Source organism: Echiichthys vipera, assembly GCF_963691815.1.
Source record: "Echiichthys vipera genome assembly, chromosome: X".
Lineage (NCBI taxonomy): Eukaryota > Metazoa > Chordata > Actinopteri > Perciformes > Trachinidae > Echiichthys > Echiichthys vipera.
Genome location: NC_139825.1, coordinates 44,936,821 through 44,962,021, shown reverse-complemented (window position 1 = coordinate 44,962,021; position 25,201 = coordinate 44,936,821). Strand labels below are relative to the sequence as shown.

The following is a 25,201-nucleotide window of genomic DNA, read 5'->3' as shown; positions in this document are numbered from 1 at the left end:
TCAGTTATACAGACAGTAAACGAAAAATAATGTGTTTTTTTTACATTAAAGCATTTAAATGTGTTCTGGTGGAAACCCAAAATACTACACTTAAGTATGAACCTCATCTCATCTCATCTTTATCCTCTTATCCGGGGTCGGGTCGCGGGGGCAGCAGCTCCAGCAGGGGACCCCAAACTTCCCTTTCCTGGGCCACATTAACCAGCTCTAACTGGGGGATCCCGAGGCGTTCCCAGGCCAGTGTGGAGATATAATCTCTCCACCTGGTCCTGGGTCTTCCCCGAGGCCTCCTCCCAGCTGGACGTGCCTGGAACACCTCCCTAGGGAGGCGCCCAGGGTTCATCCTTACTAGATGATCCTGAACCACCTCAACTGGCTCCTTTCAACGCAAAGGAGCAGCGGCTCTACTCCGAGTTCCTCACGGATGCTGAACTTCTCCCCCTCTCTCTAAGGGAGACTCCAGCCCCCCTCCTGAGGAATCCCATTTCGGCTTAGTACCCTCGACCTCGTTCTTTTGGTCATGACCCAGCTTTCATGACCACAGGTGAGGGTAGGAACGAAGATTGACCGGTAGATCGAGAGCTTTGCCTTCCTCAGCTCTCTTTTCTTCACAACGTTGCGGTAGAGCGACTGCAACACCGCCCCCGTTGCTCCGATTCTCCGGCCAAACTCACGCTCCATCGTCCCCTCACTCGTGAACATGATCCCGAGGTACTTGAATGCCTTCACTTGGGGTAAGGACTCATTCCCTACCTGGAGTATGAACCTGACAAGTTTAATACAAGTTATGTTTATGTATGTAATTGCACATTTCATACCCAGTGAGAATACACATAAGATTAAGAATAAAACAATAGGAACAAGAAGAGAGAGTGAAAAATAACAAGAATAATGATGATAATACTAACAGTAACAACAATAATAGGTCTAAAAATGATAAAAGTAATTTACAACAGACATACGGGAGAAAACATCTCATGTGTGTAAAGATCAGAACTTAATCACACAGTCAATAATCCCCCATTAATACTAATTTAAGTAAAAACATAACACTGAGAAAAGAAGCAGAGTTACCAGATTTCATCTTGATGCACAAAGTTGATGTGTTCAGATGTTCGCTGTGAATCCGCCATCTGTCCTGACCAGTGTGTGTGTGTGTGTGTGTGTGAGAGAGAGAGAGAAAGAGATAAAGAGTGTGTGAGCGGCTAATGTTTCACCTGTGTGTAAGTCACACTGACAGACCTGTTTACTGTCGCCATAGAGACGGAGTTCCCTGACACATCGATCTCTTCTCTCTGTGTAACCGTGGTGACGGTTGGGGTGTAACCGTGGTGACGGTGCGATGGAACCACCGGAGGGTCGCCGGGAGCTCAGACATGTTTGTTTTCAGTCACGCTGCCTCGGTTCGGACTCAACTATCTCAACAACTACACGAAATATGAACAGAAACTGGTTTTAAAAGTGCTCCCAAATCAGTTTTTATGCATCTTTTTGTTGGAAATGTAAAGTTTTGTTTCTTTTTTTTCAAATGAGAGGGAAATAAGAAAAAATACCCCAATGACTGGTTGATTTAATTGTTTTTATTGGTGTCGTGAACGGTATAGCAATAACATACAAAAATGGTGGACCCAATGCAGACACGGACACGAAGTAAAAAGTACAAAACAAACGTTTAATGAATAAACTAACGCAAAAACACTACAATGTCATGATTGACGACGGAGAATACACAGAGGAGGGGACCCAAATGCAGACACGGAGCTCAGGAGACGGTATTAACAAATTTAATAAAACTAATTTACAAAAAGGTGGAAAAACACAAAGGAAAAACACGAAGAACTAGATACAAACTGAGGAGATGAATGGACACAAGAGGAACAGGTACACAGGGAGACATCAGGGTATGAAGAGGGTATGATCCGGCACTGAGTGAGGCTCAGTACCGGGGTAATATACAGAGTGGCAGGTGATTAGTGCTAACAAGGATCACCTGCCAGGAAAACAAACTTAAACCAGAAACAGAAAGAAAAGCACATACAGAAAAACACAGACATAGGGAGACAACAACAACGATTAAAGAGGAGAAGGCACAGACTGTCCAGAATCACAACGTACAGGGTAAAGAGTTAACACAAATGACGAGACGGTTTAGGGAAAAACAGGAACGAGGAGACGACGGAGGACTCAGGGAGACGGTCGAGGTAAAAACAGGAACACGGGAAACTACGGAGAGAGAGAAAAACAAACACGATTAGTAAACTTAACGACGGGGAGCGTGATAACTACAACGAGAAAGGGGACGCCAATCCTGGGGGGAATAGTTTTACCAGTGAAGGGTCTACAGCTGTCCGGCGCTGCATGCCTGTCCACTCAGGGTAGAAGTACAGATCCAGGTGATCAGCGTAACAGGCTGCAGCTTGGGGGGAACGCCTACCGGACCTAGACAACAGAAGACACACACATGCAGGGAAACACAGACAGAGGGAGACAAACTCACACAAAAGGAAGAGAGGAGGGAACTGACAGAACCAAGTCTTGACAATTGGATTATAAAGCTTTTAAAAATTGTTGATCACAGTCGTAGACTATATTAAAAAAACAGACGTAGCTGTTCTTTCAACTTGATCCAATCGTCCATGTCTAGGGGACTCGCAATCTTGTCAGATTTTGACTTCACCTCATTTCCTCTTACCAAAAAAGGGCATGTATGTGACGTTGGGGGGAGGGAGATACGTCCATCTGGCTGACGTTTACCTCGTTAGGCCAAGTGAGGGCCAGAGGCTGGCTGTTACTCAAGACACCACGCCCCTAATTATTCTTAAACTTTAACCTCCTATAAAATTAAAACTAGCCTAGTACAAAAACAATTCACCCCCCTAAGTGTTGTCATGGAGATATGACCTAAAGATACAGAATCTAATATGTTTTTTTTTGTCCCAGGCCTTAAAGAGGTTTAATATTGCTGTGAAAACGGCCTATTTAACATGGGGGTCAATGAGAAACTGCTCTATAATGAAACCTGCCCCTAGTGGACACTTGGTCAACTGCAAGTTTCGGCACTTCCTTTTTGGATCAGCCAGGAAGTCGCTGTGTGTTGGGGCTTGATCACAGCCAGGGTGAGAACTATATGATGGCTTCAGCACATCTGATAGTCTGATGTTTTCAGTGGCGTCCCTGAAATCCGCACTCCAAGCACAGCTTTTCCTCCTATACTGGATCAGTCCCGAGACAGAAACACTGCCCCCAACAGCAGAGCGCAAAAAAAACCAATATAAGTTTAAGTGTTGATTATAGAATATCTTCACTGCTTTACCTCGCTGTCAGACAGCCCTCTCTGTTTGCAAATTAAAGGAGGACACATAGAGAATCTTTGTTGAGTTAAGAGAGTCAGTGAATAACAAACCTAATTTTTTTGGTTATTAAAATATTTATTTATTTTTCAACAAATAATACAAACAACGTATAAAAGACGAAGAAACAGAAAACAAAACATATTTAAAGGTGCAAGCAGCGATGAACGGGCCCTCGCACATGGTGCATGTCGGGAAAATTGGCCGGTCTCCGGCCGATGCGGTCGCGTGTCTCAGCTAACGTTGAACGCTGCACGAAGGCCATGGGTCTGCATGCAATCTACGGAAACTTTTGCCCCACTTCCTGCGTCCACCATGTAGCGCTAGACAGCACCTACTAAACATGCTTTGCCTTGTTGTAGACCAAATGAAGAACACACATTGAAAATTTGATGTGAATTGGATAAAGTTTGTCATATTTGGCTGACTTCCTGTTGCCAACAGGTGGCGCTGTTGCTGTGAGTCAATATTGATTTATTGGTGTGTTCAGGATGGGGGTCTCGTCATTCCTCAGAAACCTGGTAAAGATTGGACACTACATGCTAAAGTTACAGCAACTTCTTGTTTCATAATTTACCCGACTTCCTGCATCCACTGTGTGGTGCTAAAGATTGCCTATCAAAGTTGCTTTGCCTTGCTATACATCAAACTAAGAACACACATAGGCTGACTTCCTGTTACCAACAGGTGGCGCTGTGGCAGTGAGTTAATATTAAGACATTGATCTGTTCAGGCCAGGGGTCTTGTAATGCCTCAGAAATTTGGTGAAGATTGGACAATGTGTACTCAAGTTACAGCAACTTCCTGTTTTAACACTTGACACCAATATTTGCCACCACGCCTAGACCACATGCTCACACAGATGCGATGGTACAGGGCGGTTTTGAAGTTGATTAGGATAAAGCTCTAGGAGGAGTTTGTTAAAGTATGACACGTGCAAATGTCAAAAAATGGCTATAAAATCCCAAATGGCTAACTTCCTGTTGAGTTTAGGATTTTAGGTGTTATATATGCCTATCGATTTTTATAAAAGTACATCCATCCAGGAGGAGGGGCTGTAATATAAGGTGTGCCAGTGGGGGGCGCTCTCACTGTGAGTCAATGACATCATATAGGTTTGTTCGGGGGGGGGGGGGGGGGGGGCTTGTGATGCATGAGATATTTGGGGCAAATTGGACAACTATTGCTCAAGTTATAGCTACTTTATGGGTTCTGATGTGGCGCCAATGTTCACCGCCACGCCACGGCCGCACCCTCCATAATTAGGTTACAACATGTGGTAACTTTGATCACTAAGGTCTTTAGATTGAACGGGCAGATTTTGAAGCCGCTGGGGTGGAATCTTTTGGAGGAGTTTGTTAAAGTATGACACGATCAAAAAGCCACATATTTACTGTCACCAATAGGGGGCGCTCTAACTCTGAGTGAATATTGAGATGTGGATCTGTTCAGGGCCGGACTCTCATCAACCATCAGAAGTTTGGAGCAGATTGGACAATGTATGCTGAAGTAATTAGCTACTTCCTGTTTCATGGAAAAACGCCAATATTCGCCACCACGCCATGGCCATCGCCATGAAAAATTAGGTTACAAGATGAGGTGACTTTGGTCACAAAGGTCTTGAGGTGGTACAGGTCACATTTGAAGATGATCGGTTAAATCTCTAAGACGAGTTTGTTAATGTACGGCACCATCAAAAGGCCAAATATGGACTAAATTTGCATATTTGACTCAAAATGGCCGACTTCCTGTTAGGTGTAGGATATGGCGTCTTGAGGCTTTTTCGTGGGTCTCCTCACTCTCTATTAGCGTGCTTTGTCTTTGTCATTTCGCTGGTGTTGAACGCTACGTTGTTATCTAGGTGTTGTGTTTTAAGATTAACATTTAAATGAAATTATTTGAGAGAAAAACAAATGTAATTTCATTCATTCATTCATTCATCTTCAACCGCTTGTCCCTATCGGGGTCGCGTGGAGGCTAGAGCCGATCCCAGCTGACATTGTGCATGAGGCGGGGTTCACCCTGCACAGGACGCCAGTCTATCTATGTCATTAGTTTGAGGTGCATTTTAATTTTGTGCATCTAAAAACATCTGAGTTGAAATACCAGAAATTCAGCACCAACAAAAAAGCTCAAATTAAATGCAAAATAAGTTTTTATGCTTCGCTGAGGTGGAAAAGTTTTGCGATTAAGTGGAATGGAAACAGCCTGAGTGAATAAAACAAGATACGTGTCATTATGAGAATGAGGAGGCTGTTTTCACTGTTTCACAGTTTGGTTGTTTTAATTAATCAGTTAAATTGAAAATGAAAACAATCGTGTCAGTGCTACACATGGATTGACAACAACAAAAGAACAAACATGCCCTCCAAAGGGAAACAATTGTCTTTTTTATAATAATTAACTAAGAAAGGATTAAGTTAAGTGGTGCAAATACTGGCATGAAACAGCGCTGAGAGGTCACACATATTAAGGGACATACACATTTTTGAGTACAGGGGGTCTTTAAATGTGTCATGTCTCTTAACAGATCTTATTATATTAAAGAGACACAAGGTGGCGCTCTAATCAAAGACATCATTTCTTGTTGTAGCAGCGTCAGTGTATACTGCTGATCTGCTTTGTCACCACTTGTAACTACTGGCTCTTAGGCCAGGACACAGGAAGAGGAATGCACACAGTTGGACTGGAAATCAAATTTTTATTTACAAAATATATAAACTCCATAATATGTTGAATAGTCAATCAGTAGATCTGTAGGTTTGAGTTGATGTGGTGGGGAAGGAGAAAGCATGTGACGTCAGAGGTGGGGATCTATTCTGAATGGCCACAAATACAGTCTCCACCAACAGGACCTGAAGAGGGACACAAAACAGCGACAGCCAAACCTACTGAAACCCAAACCTACAGCCATGGATGGATTACTCAACGGGCCTACCAGGCACTGGCCCAGGGGCCCAAAGTGTTAGGCACCCCCCCCCCCCCCAACCTCAAGAGACACACAACATTTCCAAAAAGACAGAAATTTGACACAAAGACACACAAAACTACCACAAAGGGACACAAAACTACCATAAAGGGATACCAAATGACCACAAAGGTACTATAATAACCACAAAGAGACACAAAATAACCAAAAAGACAAAAATATACCATAAAGACACACAAAGGGACACCAAATGACCACAAAGAGAAACAAAAAGACCACAAAGAGACACAAAATTACCACAGAGGGACACAAAACTACCATAAAGGGATACCAAATGACCACAAAGGGACACAAAATGACCACAAAGACAGAAATTTAACACAAAGACACACAAAACTACCACTAAGGGACACCAAATGACCACAAACAGAAACAAAAAGACCACAAAGAGACACAAAATTACCACAAAGAGACACACAAAATTACCACAGAGGGATACAAAATGACCAAGAGACACACAATATTACCACAAAGAGACACAAAATAACCAAAAAGACAGAAATTTACCACAACGACACACACAACTATCATAAAGGGACACCAAATGACCACAAACAGAAACAAAAAGACCACAAAGAGACACAAAACGACCAAAAAGACAGAAATGTAACACAAAGACACACAAAACTACCACAAAGAGACACAAAATTACCACAGAGGGACACAAAATTACCAAAAAGACAGAAATTTAACACAAAGACACACAAAACTACCACAAAGGAACATAAAATTACCGCTAAGGGATACCAAATGACCACAAAGGTACACCAAATGACCACAAAGGTACACCAAATGACCACAAAGGTACACCAAATGACCACAAAGAGACACAAAATAACCAAAAACAGGGATTTACCACAACGACACACAAAACTATCATAAAGGGACACCAAATGACCACAAACAGAAACAAAAAGACCACAAAGAGACACAAAACGACCAAGAGACACACAAAATAACCAAAAAGACCACAAAGAGACACAAAACGACCAAGAGACACACAAAATAACCAAAAAGACAGAAATGTAACACAAAGACACACAAAACTACCACAAAGAGACACAAAATTACCACAGAGGGACACAAAATTACCAAAAAGACAGAAATTTAACACAAAGACACACAAAACTACCACAAAGGGACATAAAATTACCGCTAAGGGATACCAAATGACCACAAAGGTACACCAAATGACCACAAAGGTACACCAAATGACCACAAAGGGACACAAAATGACCACAAAGACACACAATTACCACAAAGAGACACAAAATAACCAAGAAGACAGAAATTTACCACAAAGACACACAAAACTACCACAAAGGGACACAAAACTACCACTAAGGGACACCAAATGACCACAAAGGTACACCAAATGACCACATAGACACATACAATTACCACAAAGAGACACAAAATAACCAAAAACAGGGATTCATGAGGCTCCAGATGTGACGTATCACTCTGAATGGGTTTAGATCGCCGGTGATCAGCTGATCAGTGACACAGCGCTGCGCCCCACTTCCTCAAAGTGAGAAATACAGAATAGTTTGATTTCATGTAACTTATGTAAAAGTTACATAAAAAGAAAACACTCCATCTTTTAAGATTGTAGGCGCTGTGAAAGTGTGTGTTGACGGACAGGCCATCACCCCGCTTGCAGTACTAACGTCATGGTGTGTGTGTGTGTGTGTGTGTGTGTGTGTGTGTGTGTGTGTAAATGGGAGAGAGAGAAGCACCCAGCAAAGTGCCGTGCCAGTGCATGCATGGATCATTTTCTGCGCTGCGTTCTTCTACACCACTGGATAAAAGTGTCTACTCTACCTCGCTGTGATGTAGTGGCGTCTGTACTGCCACACGTCACATCCCCCTGAGAGCTACATCCAATCAGCAATCAGGTAAATCTCAGGGGACAAAAGAGGCCCTGCTCTCCGACGGGGCTATTTTCACATGCAAATTAGGGGCGTTTTTGGCGAGGTGGACCCGCCTCATACCGAGTAGTCGACCATAGTGGAAACGCCCTTCAAGAAATAATGAAATTACAACAAGGGGACAGAAAAAGTTAATTTATGTATTATTATTTTGACACAAATTACATTACTCACAGCAAGAGGGTTCCTGGTTCAAATCCTTCTGTGTGGAGTTTGCATGTTCTCCCTGTGTCTGTGTGGTGTGACATGTTAGGTTAATTGGTACAAGCGGCCGAAATGGGTTTTCTCAGGAGGGGGGCTGGAGTCTCCCTTAGAGAGAGGGGGAGAAGTTCAGCATCCGTGAGGAACTCGGAGTAGAGCCGCTGCTCCTTTGCGTTGAAAGGAGCCAGTTGAGGTGGTTCAGGATCATCTAGGAAGGATGAACCCTGGGCGCCTCCCTAGGGAGGTGTTCCAGGCACGTCCAGCTGGGAGGAGGCCTCGGGGAAGACCCAGGACCAGGTGGAGAGATTAGATCTCCACACTGGACTGGGAACGCCTCGGGATCCCCCAGTTAGAGCTGGTTAATGTGGCCCGGGAAAGGGAAGTTTGGGGTCCCCTGCTAAAGCTGCTGCCCCCGCGACCCGACCCCGGATAAGAGGCTGAAGATGAGATGAGATGAGACTCTAAAATCACTCGTAGGTGTGAATGGTTGTCTGTCTCTGTTCGTCTCCATGTGTCCTGTGATAGACTGGCGTCCTGTCCAGGGTGGACCCCGCCTCACGCCCGATGTCAGCTGGGATCGGCTCCAGCCCCCCCCCGCGACCCTGACAGGGACAAGAGGTTGAAGATGAATGAATGAATGAATGAATGAAAATTACATTTGTTTTTCTCTCAGATAATTTCATTCAAATGTTAATCTGAAAACACAACACCTAGATTACAACGTAGCGTTCAACACTGGCAAAATGACAAAGACAAAGCACGTGTTTGTTTGTGTGCTGCATAAATACTCTTCTCTTATTTCTCCCAAACTTACTTTTTAATTAACTATAATTTCATGCCAAAAAGTCTTGGTTTCAATAAATAAAATATATATATGTAGAGAAAACACCATGACACAACAGATTTTATTTAATGATTCCTTTTACGTCATTTAATTAGGATTATTTTGAGTAAAATGATTAATAATTAATAATAATAATTTCTATGATTATTTCACTATTTTCCTCTTCTGTAATTGAACCATTATTAAAAAATACATTGCGATGAGGCCTGATCGCTGTCACATGGGTTGAAATGACTCCTGTGCTTTTAGATTTTTTATAAAAGCTTAAAAATACAAATTTTCCTGAACATTTCCAGGCGTGGAAGATGGATATTAAATGTTCTTGTTCCTCATTTTCATTGATTATTGTGCAAATGTCCAGATTATCAGGAATTACCACACGTTGCACGCTGTATTAGATTATCACTCTGATGAAAGAGAACCTGCATTGTTATCAGGAACGTGGTTTTGCGTCAGTGTACTTAGCACTTTAACCCCTTCTGCTGTTTGCGTTGGGGTTTGAGTCACGCATTGCATCGTTTGGACCCTTTACTGTGTTTTGTACCTGCTGCTGTCGTCACTCCAGAAACTCTGTGATAAAGAGCATCAGAGTTCACTAAACCCGAATGTATAGCAAACACAACGTGCTCAATCCTCAAGAGTGATGTGGATTTTAAATATTTGATTTTGTGTCCAGACACATTTCTCTAAAAAGCAAGATACCAAACAAGAGAAAGGTCCTTAGCATTGTGATCAGTACTGCACACTGCTTTGCCAAAAATTAAAAAGCTTTATAAAAAAATTCAATTCAATTCAATTCAATTTTATTTACAGTGCCAAATCATAACAAAAGTTATCTCAGGACACTTTACAGAGAAGGTAAAGACCTCACTCAATGACTTATTTATGATTTACATAGACTCAAACAGTTTGGGGCGGCAGTAGCTCAGTCCATAGGTGACTGGGCTGGGAACCGGAGGGTCGCTGGTTCCCTTTGTGGAGTGTGGACTGGTGTCTGGAGAGGTGCCAGTTCATCTCCTGGGCACTGCTGAGGTGCTGTTGAGCGACCGAACCCCCAACTGCTCAGGGTGCTGGTCACTAGCAGCCCCCTCGCTCTAACATCTCTCCATTAGTTGCATGTAAATAGGTCCTGTATGTATGTATGTGTGTGTATTTCGGGCCTGTGTGTGTAACATGAAAAAATAGAGTAAAAATTTAATTTCCCCATTGCGGGACGAATAAAGGAATACTTCTTCTTCTTCTTCTCTTCTTCAATTCCCCCGTAGAGTACGGTGGCGTTGAAAACCTTCACTATAACAGACAGGAACGTCAGACAGACCCAGCTCTGTGGAGGACGCACATCTGTCTGCACCGGAGAGAGGAAGAGAAGGAGAGAGAGAGAGAAAAGACGGACAGATGGACAGAGAGAGACAAAGACAGAGACAAAGACAGAGACAGACACACTTCCAGTAACTATAATAATATCTATAGTAATGTGAATATGACTTATTAATACAGCAGAATAGTAGAAACAAGCACAGCTAAGGTTATAGACTATAATAGCAGCAGGAAGCGTCATGCAGGACCACTGCAGCAGGCACCACCACCATCAGCAGAGACCTGCGAGACGACAAAGCACAAACAACCCCGGGGAAGAGCGCCTGTGTGTTTTCAACCATCAGTCTTCAAACTCCTCTTCCCTGCTGTGTTGCATTACTTCAAGGGATTTTATGAACTTACTGCCATCTGTTTTTTCAGTTAACGACCCGTCTGTACTTCATATAGCCATCATGTGTTATCTGGGACTTCTCTCTTTACAGATAAAAACGCTCTAACTCTTTTCTTCCTCCAACCATAAACAAGTGATATAAGATTATCTCTGGATATGATATAGATTGTACACTGTATATCCTCAGTTTGTGAGTTAAAGACATAGTTGGTAAGACTTTCCTCTAGTTAATTGTCTGTTAAGTTCCTGTCTTTTGAAGCTTGAGTTAAAACGATGGTGATGAAAGCATTCGTTTTGCTTTCGCTGAGTATTTCAATCTGCGTCTGTGGAGACATTCCCTCTCTAAATACAAATGCGCCGCCATGTTAGTGACGTTGCTGACAGTTGTTGGTCTGTTGGTAATGCTGCATTTCAAAAGTCGGTCACAGCAGCTTCAGTGAAGAGGTTTTAACAGAAGGGCGCACTCACACTGTCCATCTGTACCGAGTCCAAACAGGTTTCACGGGTAAAGTCTAATTTGTTTGACCAGTGTGAGTGCAACCGTACCGCGCCTAAGCTTGCCGGCCATGGCCCGTTTGGGAGAGGTGGGCTTTTGTAAAGCACGTTTGCACATGTAGGAGCTTGAGCGTGCGCACGTGTACGAGCACGAGCGTGCGCACGTGTACAAGCAGGAGGCCTACAGCGGTTCTGACGTCATTTCCTGTGCGCCTGTTGGGACATAAAAAAAGAAGGAGGGACCATGCGCGGACATTTAAAACAATGGCGGTGAAAGGTTCACGTTGGTGTGATGCGGAGGTGGAGTGTTTACTGCAGATTTGGTCGATGAAAAGATTCAAAAACAGTCGACAAGACGCACAAAAACTCCGAGGTCTATGGAAAGATTTGTAAACAAAGCCACGCATCGCCATGACGTCAATCAATGCGTGTGACGTGTTACGGCGTGATGACGTATGGACAGCAAGAAGCATTCACCGAGGCCCAGGTAGTGTGAGTACAAACGGGCCTGGAGGGGGGACAAGTACCCTAAAGCACGGGGCACAGGACGGACGCACAGTGTGGGTGCGCCCTAAGTAAGGAACCTTAGGTGCTCTTTACGAGTCCGAAGTGTTCAAATGTTTCTTAAAATGAAAACGTATGTGTTTTGTTCAAATAAACATGCTTTCCAATGACTGACATGTCTTGTAATTCTGTATTGTCTGTCCTTCAGCGCGCCACACCAGCCTACAAAACAACAATCAATATCGGAGTCTGGAGATAGCATATCTCCCTGTTTAGCACAAAATCTTGGCTTATGTTTGACTGTTATGCAGTGGAAGTTTCCAATACCTCAGCACGTGTTATGCATATAGAGTACAAACATGTCAGACGATGTTGCAATCACTTAGAAACATTTTGTTATCCAGTGTCTTGCTATCTTACATAACCCAGTCATGTTGACTGTGATAGGATATATTCATGTCTGTGATTACGGAAAGAGGAAGTTCTTCAACACATGGTAACATTTAATTTTGTCACAGTGATTTTTCACAACTATATGAAGCAAAGATGGAAAAATTAAATATGAAATATAAAGCTATAGTTTTCCTGTGCCAGGTGAAGAACAGGTCACCCCTTTATTTAAAGCATTGTTGCTGCGCCGGTTAGACAAGGACACACGCACACGTGCACCGAGCACGCACACACACACGCACACGCACACGCACACACACACACACACGCACATTTGATTTGGTGTGACATGATAAAGTCATGAACTGTCTGCAGAGTACAGAGAAACGGAGATGTCATCAAATCTCTGTTTAGTAAGTCGTGTTTTAAAGCTGAGACAAACAGTCCAGGACCTTAATGTTTGATAGATCTGTTCAAAGTGCTGCATGCTGCTCTAATGTGACGTCTGCTCACACGTTTACTTAATATTTAATCTGAAATCATCTTGTTTAGAGTAATGGTTCACCAACACACCTTTGAAGGACCTATTTTCTGCCAACGCACTAAGTGATTATGGATTATAAACATTATATAATTAAATGCATAATATTAAGAAGAGTACAGAACAACTTAAAATAACAACAATTAAACAATTATAATCAAACTGAACAGTGAACGCAGTAACTACAGGAAGTTACAAGGGATTTTAATGAATTTTCAGCAAATTATCGAGTTATTTTTGGGAACTTTTAGTACAAATCTATTCATTTTATGTATTTTTACACTCTAACTGTACATACTTCTTAATACCACTTATTCTTTTGTGACAAATTCAGTGTTTTCTTTTACGAGATGTTTGGTTATTGTCCTGTTTACGTTCGTTTCTACTGTGGGACGAGGCTGTTCAGCAGAGAGGGAAGGCTCTGTGAATAAAGCTTGTGTTCAGGTTCACCGTGCCCTTTTCTTGTTTTAAAAGTCTAAATCTTAATTAATAATCCATGCAAAAATAATCAAATCCGTCCGTTTTCTTCACATAAATGAATGAAAGCCACTGAAACAGTGGTCAAGAACATGTAACTGCATGTGTAAAACAAGTTATGCCAGGAAATGAACCAAGAATCTACAAAATGCTCCTTAACTTTCGATTTAGAGGATCGATTTCCTATCAGTACCTGATTTAGCTCCAGTTTCACTTGGTGGATGTATGTAAGACCCAAACCAATATTACATATTATAGTTTATGAACCCTATGTTGGTGTGTTATCAGATGATAAGTAACGAGAATTGTAGTACTTTTAGCTATCCCAGCATGCTTTGGGTTAGAGCAAGGACGTCAAACTGATCCAGTAAAGGGCCGTGTGGCTGCAGGTTTTCATTCCAACCAATCAAAAACACACCTGGTCCAACAAATCAACCGTGTGAAGACAGTTCAGGTGGTTGAGTAAGTCGAGTCAGGTGTGTTCTTGCTTGGTTGGAATGAAAACCTGCAGCCACAAGGCCCTTTACTGGACCACTATGACACCCATGGTGTAGAGGTAGGCAACGGTTTGCTCGGCTATCATCAAACAAACACATAAAACCATGAAAAGCACTTTAATTAGTGTGAAATCCACATATTTATTATTGTGGAGATGACATCAAGAACAAATGACATCAGGTGATGTTTCAGGAGAAGGGTTTGGGTGTTGGATTGGTCCACCTACGTGGTCTCATGGGAGGGCGTATAAATAGCACGCCACTTTTCATGACTTTCATGACTTTTCGCGTGCATGTCTACGCATATTAAGCTTTTCCCGTGTCATTTAACGCCCGTAGTTCCCCAGGGTTAGGGTTAGGGTTAGGGGTCAGGGTTAGGGTTAGGGGTTAGGGTTAGGGTTAGGGTCAGGGTTAGGGTTAGGGGTTAGGGTTAGGGTTAGGGTTAGGGTTAGGGTTGGGGGTTAGGGTTAGGGGTTAGGGTTAGGGGTTAGGGGTTAGGGTTAGGGTTAGGGTTAGGGTTAGAGTAAGGGGTCAGGGTTAGGGGTCAGGGTTAGGGTTAGGGGTTAGGGGTTAGGGTTAGGGTTAGAGTTAGGGGTTAGGGTTAGGGGTTAGGGTTAGGGTTAGGGTTGGGGGTTAGGGTTAGGGGTTAGGGGTTAGGGGTTAGGGTTAGGGGTTAGGGTTAGGGTTAGGGTTGGGGTTAGGGTTAGGGGTTAGGGTTAGGGTTAAGGTTAGGGTTAGGGTTGGGGTTAGGGTTAGGGTTAGGGTTAGAGTTAGGGGTTAGGGTTAGGGGTTAGGGTTAGGGTTAGGGTTGGGGGTTAGGGTTAGGGGTTAGGGGTTAGGGGTTAGGGTTAGGGGTTAGGGTTAGGGTTAGGGTTGGGGGTTAGGGTTAGGGGTTAGGGTTGGGGGTCAGGGTTAGGGTTAGGGTTAGGGTTGGGGGTTAGGGTTAGGGGTTAGGGTTAGAGTTAGGGTTAGGGTTGGGGTTAGGGTTAGGGTTAGAGTTAGGGTTAGGGTTGGGGTTAGGGCATTTCACGTCCGTTATTTCAGCCGTCCTTCACATGAAATATTGATTTAAAAACAATCCTCTGACAGAAAGCTCCACCACTTCGTATTTCTCCGCAAGGTGGAGGAGAAATATGAACACGTGGGTTTTCCCTCAATGACATTTTTGCGTGAAATGACAACGCTATCTCTGCACAATACAAGTCAATTGAGACTACATGGCGTGAAATGACACGCAAAAATCATGAAATGCGTTGTAATTAAACGAGAGATGGCTTGACAAATAGCGTGTCATTCACACGCCTTTTGATGAGACCAGGCTGAAAACACGGACTTTCACCCTGGGGGACCTGTGTTCCTGTCCATATTTTCTGACCCTCACCTTTTATTGCTAAAACATGATATTGATGAACTTATATTGAACAAATGTCACTTTCTACTGTTGCTGTAACCACCTCATCCATATACCTTACCCGTCTTCGCTGCTTTACATTTTTCTTTCTGATTCTACAAACGTTACAGAACGTGAGTGTCTTTAAAGTTTAGCCGTCGGGTTAAAGATCGTCGGCTGACCGTTGCGCAATGTTGTTCATAAAACACTCGAGCAGAGGGTGTTATGTAACTTTAGTGCCATTGTCATGCAGGTCCCTTCCCCTGTCTGTTACTCTTCTTGTGCAGCAATGAATCCGACTGAAGTTTCAAAGTGTGCTGCTGCATCAGGTCAGAGGTCAAGTCCAGGTTTCACATCTGTCCTATCAGCATTTTAAAGCATAAAAAAGCTGCTAAATGAGACACTAATATTGTTTTAAATTAGAACTACACCACTCTTACATCAACTACTACAGTACTACGTCAAGTACAACTGCTGCTGCTACTGCTACTTTTAATACCATCCTATTAAAACACTTCTATTAGGAAACTTTAGTATCAATAATGCTACGAATTCCAGTACAAGACAGTAAAATAGTTACTACACCTGTCCAACTACTTTAACAGCTGCTGCCATTAAAATTACTATTTTAAAATTCAGAGAAGTTTGACAGATTGTTGCTGCATGAGGCCCAATGTTAGTAAACTTTAACGCTGCAAAGTTAATCAACTATACCAGTTGTTCATTGTCTGGACATCAGAATACTTCAGTCTTTCACACAGTCTGTTGGCTGGGAACCGTAGGGTCGCTAGTTCAAGTCCCTGTGTGGACCATGTGTGCGTGGACTGGTGGCTGGAGAGGTGCCAGTTCATCTCCTGGGCACTGCTGAGGTGCTGTTGAGCAATGCACCGAACCCCCAACTGCTCGGGGCGCCGGTCACTGGCAGCCCCCTCGTTCTAACATCTCTCCTTAATTGCATGTATATAGGTCCTGTCTGTGTGTGTGTGTGTGTATTTCGGGCCTGTGTGTGTAACATGATTAATAATAAGAGTGAAAAAATTAAATTTCCCCGTTGCGGGATAAATAAAGTTCTTCTTCTTCATGCCTCACTAACTGAACCACCTGTGTCTCACTAATGTCAGATGCATGTGTCTTACCCTCTCTCTGCTGTTTGTATCACAACCCTTCAACCCCCCAACCATGCTCTTCTCCTTTCTCCCCTCTTAGCAGGGCGCCACGGCAGCTCAGCAGCTTCAGGAAGCTTCTTGACATGAACCCAGGGGGGTGATGAAGCAACGGAAATCATCAAGGTGTGCCCCCAACCAGAGCCTAAACCCCCAACGTCCCAGATGTTGATCCACACCACGACCCAGTTCAACCTGTCCATCCTTTCCTTCGACCCTCAATATGCCAACTAACACGACCATCACCTCATCTTTCCTGCATCTCCTGCTTATTAAAAAACACATATTTTTGGCTTCAATAAGCGAAAAGATTCAGGGCCATAATTTGGTTTAATATGCCAAGATTTTCCTTATTTTTTGTCTGTTTTTGAAGCATTTTAAAAAATAAAATAAGAGTGTATTTTTAATTGAGATCCCATTAAAACCCAGATGATTCCAGATAAACTACAGCAAATAAGAATAATTTTAATCTGACAGTTCAAGAGTCCAATCATTACAAAAACTTTTACGACTTAATGTATAAATACTTCTAAGTACATCTCTCAATACTTTTACCTTTAAAGGCTCAATGTGTCTGTCTTTCTTACGTGACTGTTAGACCTTTGACCGCAAGAGGGCGAGCCCCCGGCTGTCAGCCAATAAAAAGAAAGGCAAGCCAAGGCACTGCCTGCGTCACAAACCGGCCTGACGATGTCGAACCCTGAACTTACATCACTTCTTAATTTGGCTCAAAGTTCAACAGCAGCTGCTGCAAGAGGACGGGATGTTTCCACACAGAGCATTATTGTCACAAAGCTGTTTGACAAGTTAAATCAGCAATGGAAGATGATTAACAGTTAAAAATAATTTAAAAAGTAATAAAATATACAACGATTCATTTATAAAAGGTTTTTAAAAAATGATGATAATGCAGTTTTCTTTAACACCTGAATACATATAAGGAACGTTCTGAATGTTTACTTCAGTGTTTAGATTTTCTTGTATTTTTGCATTGAAATTTAATTTTCCCTTCAATGCCTTTACACACGTCTGCAGCGCTGGACATGAATCATTCAAACATAAATACAAAAAAGGTATTAACCATGCATTCATCAACTGCCTAACAATGTCTCCAATTCGGCCAAAAAGGCATCCCAAGAACAAAACAGACAAATAGATTATAAATAAATATTAATATAAACTAATATGACAATGTTTTTGTTTTGGTTTAAATGTCCAAAAAGCAGCCTGACTGGCGTGAAAAATAGATAATGAATATATATATATATATTAAATAAATATAAGAATAAAAATGTAAAAGTAAGTACGTAAAGTTAAAAACATAATGCTCAGGAATGATTGTGTCACAGAGAGATAGTGCAAGCAGCAGCAGCAGCAGCAGCGGCAGCAGCGGCAGCAGCGGCAGCGGCAGCAGCGGCAGCAGCGGCGGCAGCAGCGGCAGCAGCGGCGGCAGCAGCGGCGGCAGCAGCGGCGGCAGCAGCAGCGGCAGCAGCAGCGGCAGCAGCGGCAGCGGTGTTGAGGGTAAAACTGTCTGTCTCTGTCAGTGCAGTTGGGACCAGAGGTAACCGGTTACGTAAAGACGACATTACGTCCGGCTGCTGATTATTAATGATTCACCGGTGGCCTGCAACACTGTTTTAATTCATATCTGCAAGGAACAACAGGTCCATGCAAATAGCAGGGGACGAGCCTCCCCCTTACACCTCCTTAGACACACCCACCCCTCCGCCTCCTGCCTCCTCTTGTGGGACATCCAGAGTATAAAAAGAACAAACTCTCTCCAAAGAAACAACTGAACAAGAAGCAGAAACGTTCCTCTGAAAACAGCCAAGAGAGACACCTCGACTGATGAGGCAAATCTGAAGTTCTCTGCTCCGAACAAACTACCAAAGGTAACTTGATGCTCTTTCTTTTCAGTGACACTTGTGTGTGTAATGTGAGGAGGGATATACGGAGGATATCAGAGGGATGCTGTTACACCACCCAGAGTCTGTCCGACCTGGAGGCTGCAGCACTTCCTTTAATTTTTATATTTCTAATGCAAAATAGTATAAAGAGGCAGAGACAGATTAAAAAAAGGAGTCAAGAAAGACAGAAAATGATGTGAAGTGAAGGACATTTTTTAAATTTGAACACTTTATTATTATATTCATGTGCTAAACTTTCTTTTACCCTTCCTTCCTCCTTCACCCCTCACTCTTTACTTTTCCTTTTGCAACCTCACCTCACTCTTACTACGCTGTCATCTCTTCTTTTCCTCTCCTCATGTTAACTTCTCTTCCTCTTTCACTTCTTCACCTACCTCGCTTGCTGGATTCTTGTCCTCTAGGCTCGTTCTGCTCCTAGACTTCTTCTATTTCTCTTTCCCCGTCTTAGCTCGCTCTCCAGACAGCTCCGCCATGCCTCCTCAGCTTCAGTCCCAGAACCAGAACGGTACCAGAATCCTGCAGGGCGATCTCAGCGCCCTCAGCCCGGCTGTTAAGGAGTTCGTGGAGACCAATGTCAACCTGTGCCAGCCCGACTCCCTCCACATCTGCGACGGCTCCGACGAGGAGAACCGCGCCATCCTGACCCAGCTGGAGGAGCAGGGGATGATCAAGAAGCTTAACAAATATGAGAACTGGTAGGTTGATTTATATTCAGGTCTCTTGGTATGGATGAGATTAAAGAAAGGTTTACTGATGATGCCCTGTCTCGTCTGTGAAATGATTAGAGATCAGCTGTGGTTGTTTTTGTACCCAAGACAGTGTTATGTCAGTGCCGTTGACAGATCGCCTAGTGGTATTAAAGACAGTGTGCATCAGTTAGTCTGTTTAAATGAACAACATAATGTGTGCAGACCATCATTCTGACAAACCAGTAAGTCCAGCTTGTTCAGTCTGTATTACCAGCAGCTGTCAAACACACGTGCTTGTGCAGTGTTGCTTCAGGTGTAACAGGCATAAGGTCAACATGTCTATACGTTCCTGCATCCTCTTAGACATGAACTTGTTATATAACAGCTTGTACTCTATACAGAAATTCTTAAGTGTAATCATGTTTGCCTTCTTCTTCCTCTTCCTCCTTCCCCTCCTCCTGCAGCTGGTTGGCCCGCACCGACCCGAGGGACGTGGCTCGCGTGGAGAGTAAGACTGTGATTGTAACCCAGGACCGGAAGGACACGGTGCCCACACCGCTTGATGGCGGTGTCAGCCAGCTAGGCCGCTGGATGTCCCCGGAAGAGTTTGACAAAGCGATGGCTCAGAGGTTCCCCGGCTGCATGAAAGGTATTTTAGCCTTCAGTTTCAACCAGACAGGAGTTGGAGCAATTGTTAAATCACTTATTATAGTACAGCATTATTCTCTAGATCGTATCGGATAATCTAGCATTGTATGCTGTGCGATACGGATTTCAACTGCTCAAGATAATTGACTTATACTGAGAGAAGAAACATTGTTGAATGTTGTTATTTTTGCTTCAAAAGGATCAAAAGACTCTGATGTTCAGATACCTGAGAACATTTCATCTCAACAATGGCTCATAAACTGTAGAGAAGTACACAACTTTAATAAATGTTGACGCTCTCTCCTCAGGTCGTACCATGTATGTGATTCCCTTCAGCATGGGTCCAGTAGGTTCCCCGCTCTCTAAGATCGGAGTGGAGCTGACAGACTCTCCCTACGTTGTGGCCAGCATGAGGGTGATGACCCGCATGGGAAAGGCGGTGCTGTCTGCACTGGGGACGGGCGAGTTTGTCCGCTGTCTGCACTCCGTCGGCTGTCCTCTGCCACTCAAAAGTACGTCAACAACATCATAAACAACTGGTTCTTCTGTCATTCAGCAGCACTGAGTCAAAGCTGAATACTCTTGAAAGAGGACTAGTACTACTGTTGCACTTCTAGTAGTATTAACTATTAACTAGTATTTCTGCTCATACCTCATTTAGTCTTGACTGTCTTTCAAGGGCAAACACACTGAATGTTGTTGGATAATTTCATTAATTCAAGTCCAATGCAAACTCTTGTTTTAGAGCTAAATTAACCATTAATATATTTACTAAAAGTAAAGAATATTCTGTAACTGATGCTGATAATGATGCTGTCATTACTGAATTATAATGACTTCCGTTTTTACTACCAATGCTACAACCAGGCTACTGATGACTATGTTCAGTTGAAACTTAGTAAAAATTCCCCCAAATAAATTCAAACAAACCATTTTGTCTTTCAGAGCCCTTGGTGAACAACTGGCCCTGTAACCCTGACCAGACGCTAATCGCTCACATCCCAGACCGCTGGCAGATCGTCTCATACGGGAGCGGTTACGGAGGAAACTCCCTGCTGGGGAAGAAGTGCTTTGCTCTGCGCATTGCCTCACGTATCGCCAAAGAGGAGGGCTGGCTGGCAGAACACATGCTGGTAGGAAATGAAAAATAATATGATAACACATCATAGGGTATTTCCCACAACAAGCTAACTAGACCACATGTTTCTCCTGCTCAGATCCTGGGCGTCACCAACCCTGCTGGGGAGAAAAAGTACATGGCAGCGGCGTTTCCCAGCGCCTGTGGGAAGACGAACCTGGCCATGCTCTGCCCCACGCTGCCTGGTTGGAAGGTTGAATGTGTGGGAGACGACATCGCCTGGATGAAGTTTGATGACCAAGGTGAGGGGCTTACTTTGTGAAGTTCACTTTGAAATGACAGCAGTTATAATAATACAAACAAACTCTTCTATTCTTCATTATTCACATTTTCTTTGTTTCCCATCCCCAGGCAACCTGCGTGCAATCAACCCTGAGAACGGCTTTTTCGGAGTTGCACCCGGCACCTCAGCCAAAACCAACTTTAATGCCATGGAGACCATCGTCAAGAACACAATTTTCACCAATGTTGCAGAGACCAGCGATGGTGGTGTGTACTGGGAGGGAATTGACCAGTCACTGCCTGAGGGAGTCACCATCACTTCCTGGAAGAACAAGCCCTGGAGCTCAGAGGATGGTAAGAGTCTGTTGATTTTTTTCTAAAGAAGTTGTAAAAACAAACCAAAACCGCAGGCAATGCAAAATGTGCAGGTAAGAAAATGAAAGTGAACCAGTAAAATGGTTGTTAAATAGAGTCCAACATGCACTAAATACAGTAAATAGATATTTACTGAGTGAGATGGGACAAAGGCATTGATCGCCAATGGTTAACGTAGATGCAGGGCTGAAGTCAAGACCAACACAATCAAGTTCAAGACCAAGTCCAGAGCAATCGAATAGAATAGATTAGAATATACTTTCATTTAAATGTAAATTGGACTCATCAGACCACAACCCAGTGATAAACATTCATCAACAAGGACATGACAGAGAACACATTACATAATAATAAATAAGAGACATTGACAACACGACACAGGGGGCCCAATTGGCACAAGAATGTAAACTTGAGTACTGCTCAAGACCATAACAGGCAACAGTGTCTTTCCAGTACAAATATAGTGATTAAGGGGTTTGGGTAGATCTATCAACAAGATTCATCAACTTATAACATTAAACTTCAGATGGTTTAGGAATACAACATGTTAGCTCTGTTGTGCTAATTAAAAAGCCGCACTTGCACCATTATGTGCAATACAGCTGACCTTTGTTTGTCTGTCTCTCTCTCTCTCCAGGCGAACCCTGTGCTCACCCCAACTCTCGTTTCTGCACTCCGGCCGGGCAGTGTCCCATCATCGACCCACTGTGGGAATCCCCAGAGGGAGTCCCCATAGAGGCCATCATCTTTGGAGGACGCAGGCCAGAGGGTGAGCAGGAACCGGGAGGTAGAAGGATAGGAGAGGATACAGACAGTATGCACTGGGCTCAATGAGTGAGAGAAGATAATAGATAGAAAGGAAAGGAAGAAGATGCAATGGCATATGAGGAAATAATGAGATGACGCTAATCTAATCTATGACTCTGCATCCTTTCAGGCGTCCCTTTGGTGTATGAGGCTTTCAGCTGGCAACACGGAGTGTTTGTTGGAGCAGCCATGAGGTCAGAGGCGACCGCTGCAGCTGAATACAAAGGTCAGTATCTAATATTGACCAGCATTCAACATTTTTTACAGTTCCCTCACCCTGAGGATAAAAAACACTGCTTGCTTGGACATTGATTAGCTTTCACACAACACTAATGGCTTCATTTGACCCGCTTCTGTTTTGCAGGCAAGATGATCATGCACGACCCCTTCGCCATGCGCCCCTTCTTCGGCTATAACTTCGGCCAGTACCTCTCTCACTGGCTGAGCATGGCCGACCGCCCTGGCTCCAAGCTCCCCAAGATCTTTCACGTCAACTGGTTCCGCAAGAGCCCCACCGCTGGATTCCTGTGGCCCGGGTTCGGCGACAACATCCGCGTGCTGGACTGGATGTTCAGGCGGTTGAACGGTGAGGCCGGCGCCATGCCTTCCGCCGTGGGCTACCTGCCATCCTCTGATTCCCTGAACCTACAGGGCCTGCAGGGGGGTGTGGACCTCAAAGAGCTGTTCTCCCTGGATCAGGAGTTCTGGCAGAGGGAGGTGGAGGATGTGAGGAAGTACTTCACCACGCAGGTGAACGACGACCTGCCCAACGAGGTGGCACGGCAGCTGGAGCTCCTGCAGCAGAGAGTGAAGCAGATGTAGAGAAACTTGAAAGCAAGTCTGAAGGAGCATGTTGGTAAATCTAGAACCGGATGTTAGTATTTCTATAATATCTCTTCATTGTCAAACAGAGACATTTTTCTTTGAGGTGGAGCCTTACAACATCATGAAAGAGGAACGATTCTCCTCTATATGCTTTTGATTCTACTTGTTTTTTTTCTTTCATTAGCTAGAAATTATTATTATTAGAAAACATATCTGTTAAAATTGGGCTGGTGATGTTGAAGAAACTACTACTTAAGAAACATTCCTCACTGTGCGCATCGTAAATATGACTAGCTGATAGTCTGCAGTGCTGATCTGAATACGAAACGCTTCCTTTCCCATCCATTCACCAGCTTTATGTTTTAAACTGTTGTTCCAATGTATTGTCCGACTGTACGTCTCAATACAACTATTTAATAGTAACTTATTATGAGCGCACATCAAACTGTTATTGTCATATAGATTTGTGTGGCACAGAAGGAGTAACTGAGTTCAGATAACTCCATGTTTGTTTGACCCACCCGAACACGGGGGGAAATGTATGTTTTCTGTTTCTGTCTTTATTTTAAGTCTTAATTTATTTTTATACAATGTTGTTATTTCTGTCTGTTTTGTCTTGATTATATCTGGAGTGCCCAAAGACGGGAGAGAATAATAAAAGTATTTTCAAATATATGGTTTTCTTGTTGTTTTATTGAAGAAGCATTTTCGTGTTTCTGATATTGTAGAACAAGAGAGACAAAGATGCAACTAAATTATTAATAAGTGCCAAAAACTGCAGTTCCCCAACTGGCCACTAGGGGCACGTTTCATAATAGAGCAGTTTCTCATTGACCCTCATGTAAAATAGGCCGTTGTCACAGCACAATTCAACCTATTTAAGGCCTGGTACAAAATCTATTCTAGTCTGTATGTTTAGCTCATATCTCCATGACAACACTGAGGGGGTGAATTTTTTTGTACCAGGTTAGTTTTTATTTTATTAGAGGTTAAAGTTTATGAATAATTAGTGGCACCACCTCTTGAGTGACAGCTAGCCCCTGGCCCTCACTTCTCCTCAGAGGTTAGTTATCAGGATTAGCATCATTAGCATGCTAACTCCGTCATCTCAACCTGGACTGGTCATTTGTGTGGTGGTGTTACCATAAGAGACTAGATGTTTTCTCTTCAGATGGTTTAGGAATACTAAATATTAGCTCGGTTATGCTAATTAAAAAGCCGCACTTGCACCATTACGTGCAATACAGCCTACTATCGATGGCACATAATTGGAGGATTGGGGCTGTGAGGGTCAGTGTTTTACTGTCTATGGGCATGGGGAGGGGTCGCAGTTCAGTGGGCTGAGGTGACCTTCAGCACTCACTGGATCGGTTCGCAGCCGAGTGTGAAACTGCTGGGATGAGGATCAGCACCTCTAAATCTGAGGCCATGGCTCTCAGCAGGAAACCGGTGGATGGCTAACTCCAGGTAGGGAATGAGTCCTTACCCCAAGTGAAGGAGTTCAAGTACCTCGGGATCATGTTCACGAGTGAGGGGACAATGGAGCGTGAGTTTGGCCGGAGAATCGGAGCAGCGGGGGCGGTGCTGCAGTCGCTCTACTGCACCGTTGTGATGAAAAGAGAGCTGAGGAAGGCAAAGCTCTCGATCTACCGGTCAGTCTTGGTTCCTACCCTCACCTATGGTCATGAAAGCCGGGTCATGACCAAAAGAACGAGGTCGCGGGTACAAGCGGCCGAAATGGGTTTCCTCAGGAGGGTGGCTGGAGTCTCCCTTAGAGAGAGGGGGAGAAGTTCAGCCATCCGTGAGGAACTTGGAGTAGAGCCGCTGCTCCTTTGCGTTGAAAGGAGCTAGTTGAGGTGGTTCAGGATCATCTAGTAAGGATGAACCCTGGACGCCTCCCTAGGGAGGTGTTCCAGGCACGTCCAGCTGGGAGGAGGCCTCGGGGAAGACCCAGGACCAGGTGGAGAGATTATATCTCCACACTGGCCTGGGAAAGCCTCGGGCTCCCCCAGTTAGAGCTGGTTAATGTGGCCCGGGAAAGGGAAGTTTGGGGTTCCCTGCTAAAGCTGCTGCCCCCGCGACCTGACCC

The 25,201-nt window shown here is 43.7% G+C and overlaps 2 protein-coding genes across 2 annotated transcripts in view; one reads left to right on the top strand and one right to left on the bottom strand.

Annotated features, from left to right (window-relative positions):
• LOC310965571 (ciliary microtubule inner protein 1-like) overlaps positions 1-1,133 on the bottom strand; it is a gene marked incomplete at both ends in the record, with an annotated part of 4,778 nt that extends 3,645 nt beyond the window's left edge. Inside the window, one exon of the mRNA XM_083939243.1 lies at positions 1,075-1,133. Within this exon, the coding sequence (XP_083795369.1) occupies positions 1,075-1,133 (59 nt within the window). The remainder of the gene's footprint in view (positions 1-1,074) is intronic.
• Positions 1,134-18,879: 17,746 nt separating this feature from the next.
• On the top strand, positions 18,880-23,109 carry pck1 (phosphoenolpyruvate carboxykinase 1 (soluble); the record flags this gene model as incomplete). Its single annotated transcript, XM_083939791.1, has 9 exons — positions 18,880-19,103; positions 19,562-19,746; positions 20,054-20,257; positions 20,691-20,878; positions 20,963-21,125; positions 21,235-21,459; positions 22,118-22,249; positions 22,418-22,513; positions 22,652-23,109. 9 exons carry the CDS (start codon positions 18,880-18,882, stop codon positions 23,107-23,109), a joined length of 1,875 nt encoding a protein of 624 aa, XP_083795917.1.
• Between the last annotated feature and the right edge of the window lie 2,092 nt (positions 23,110-25,201).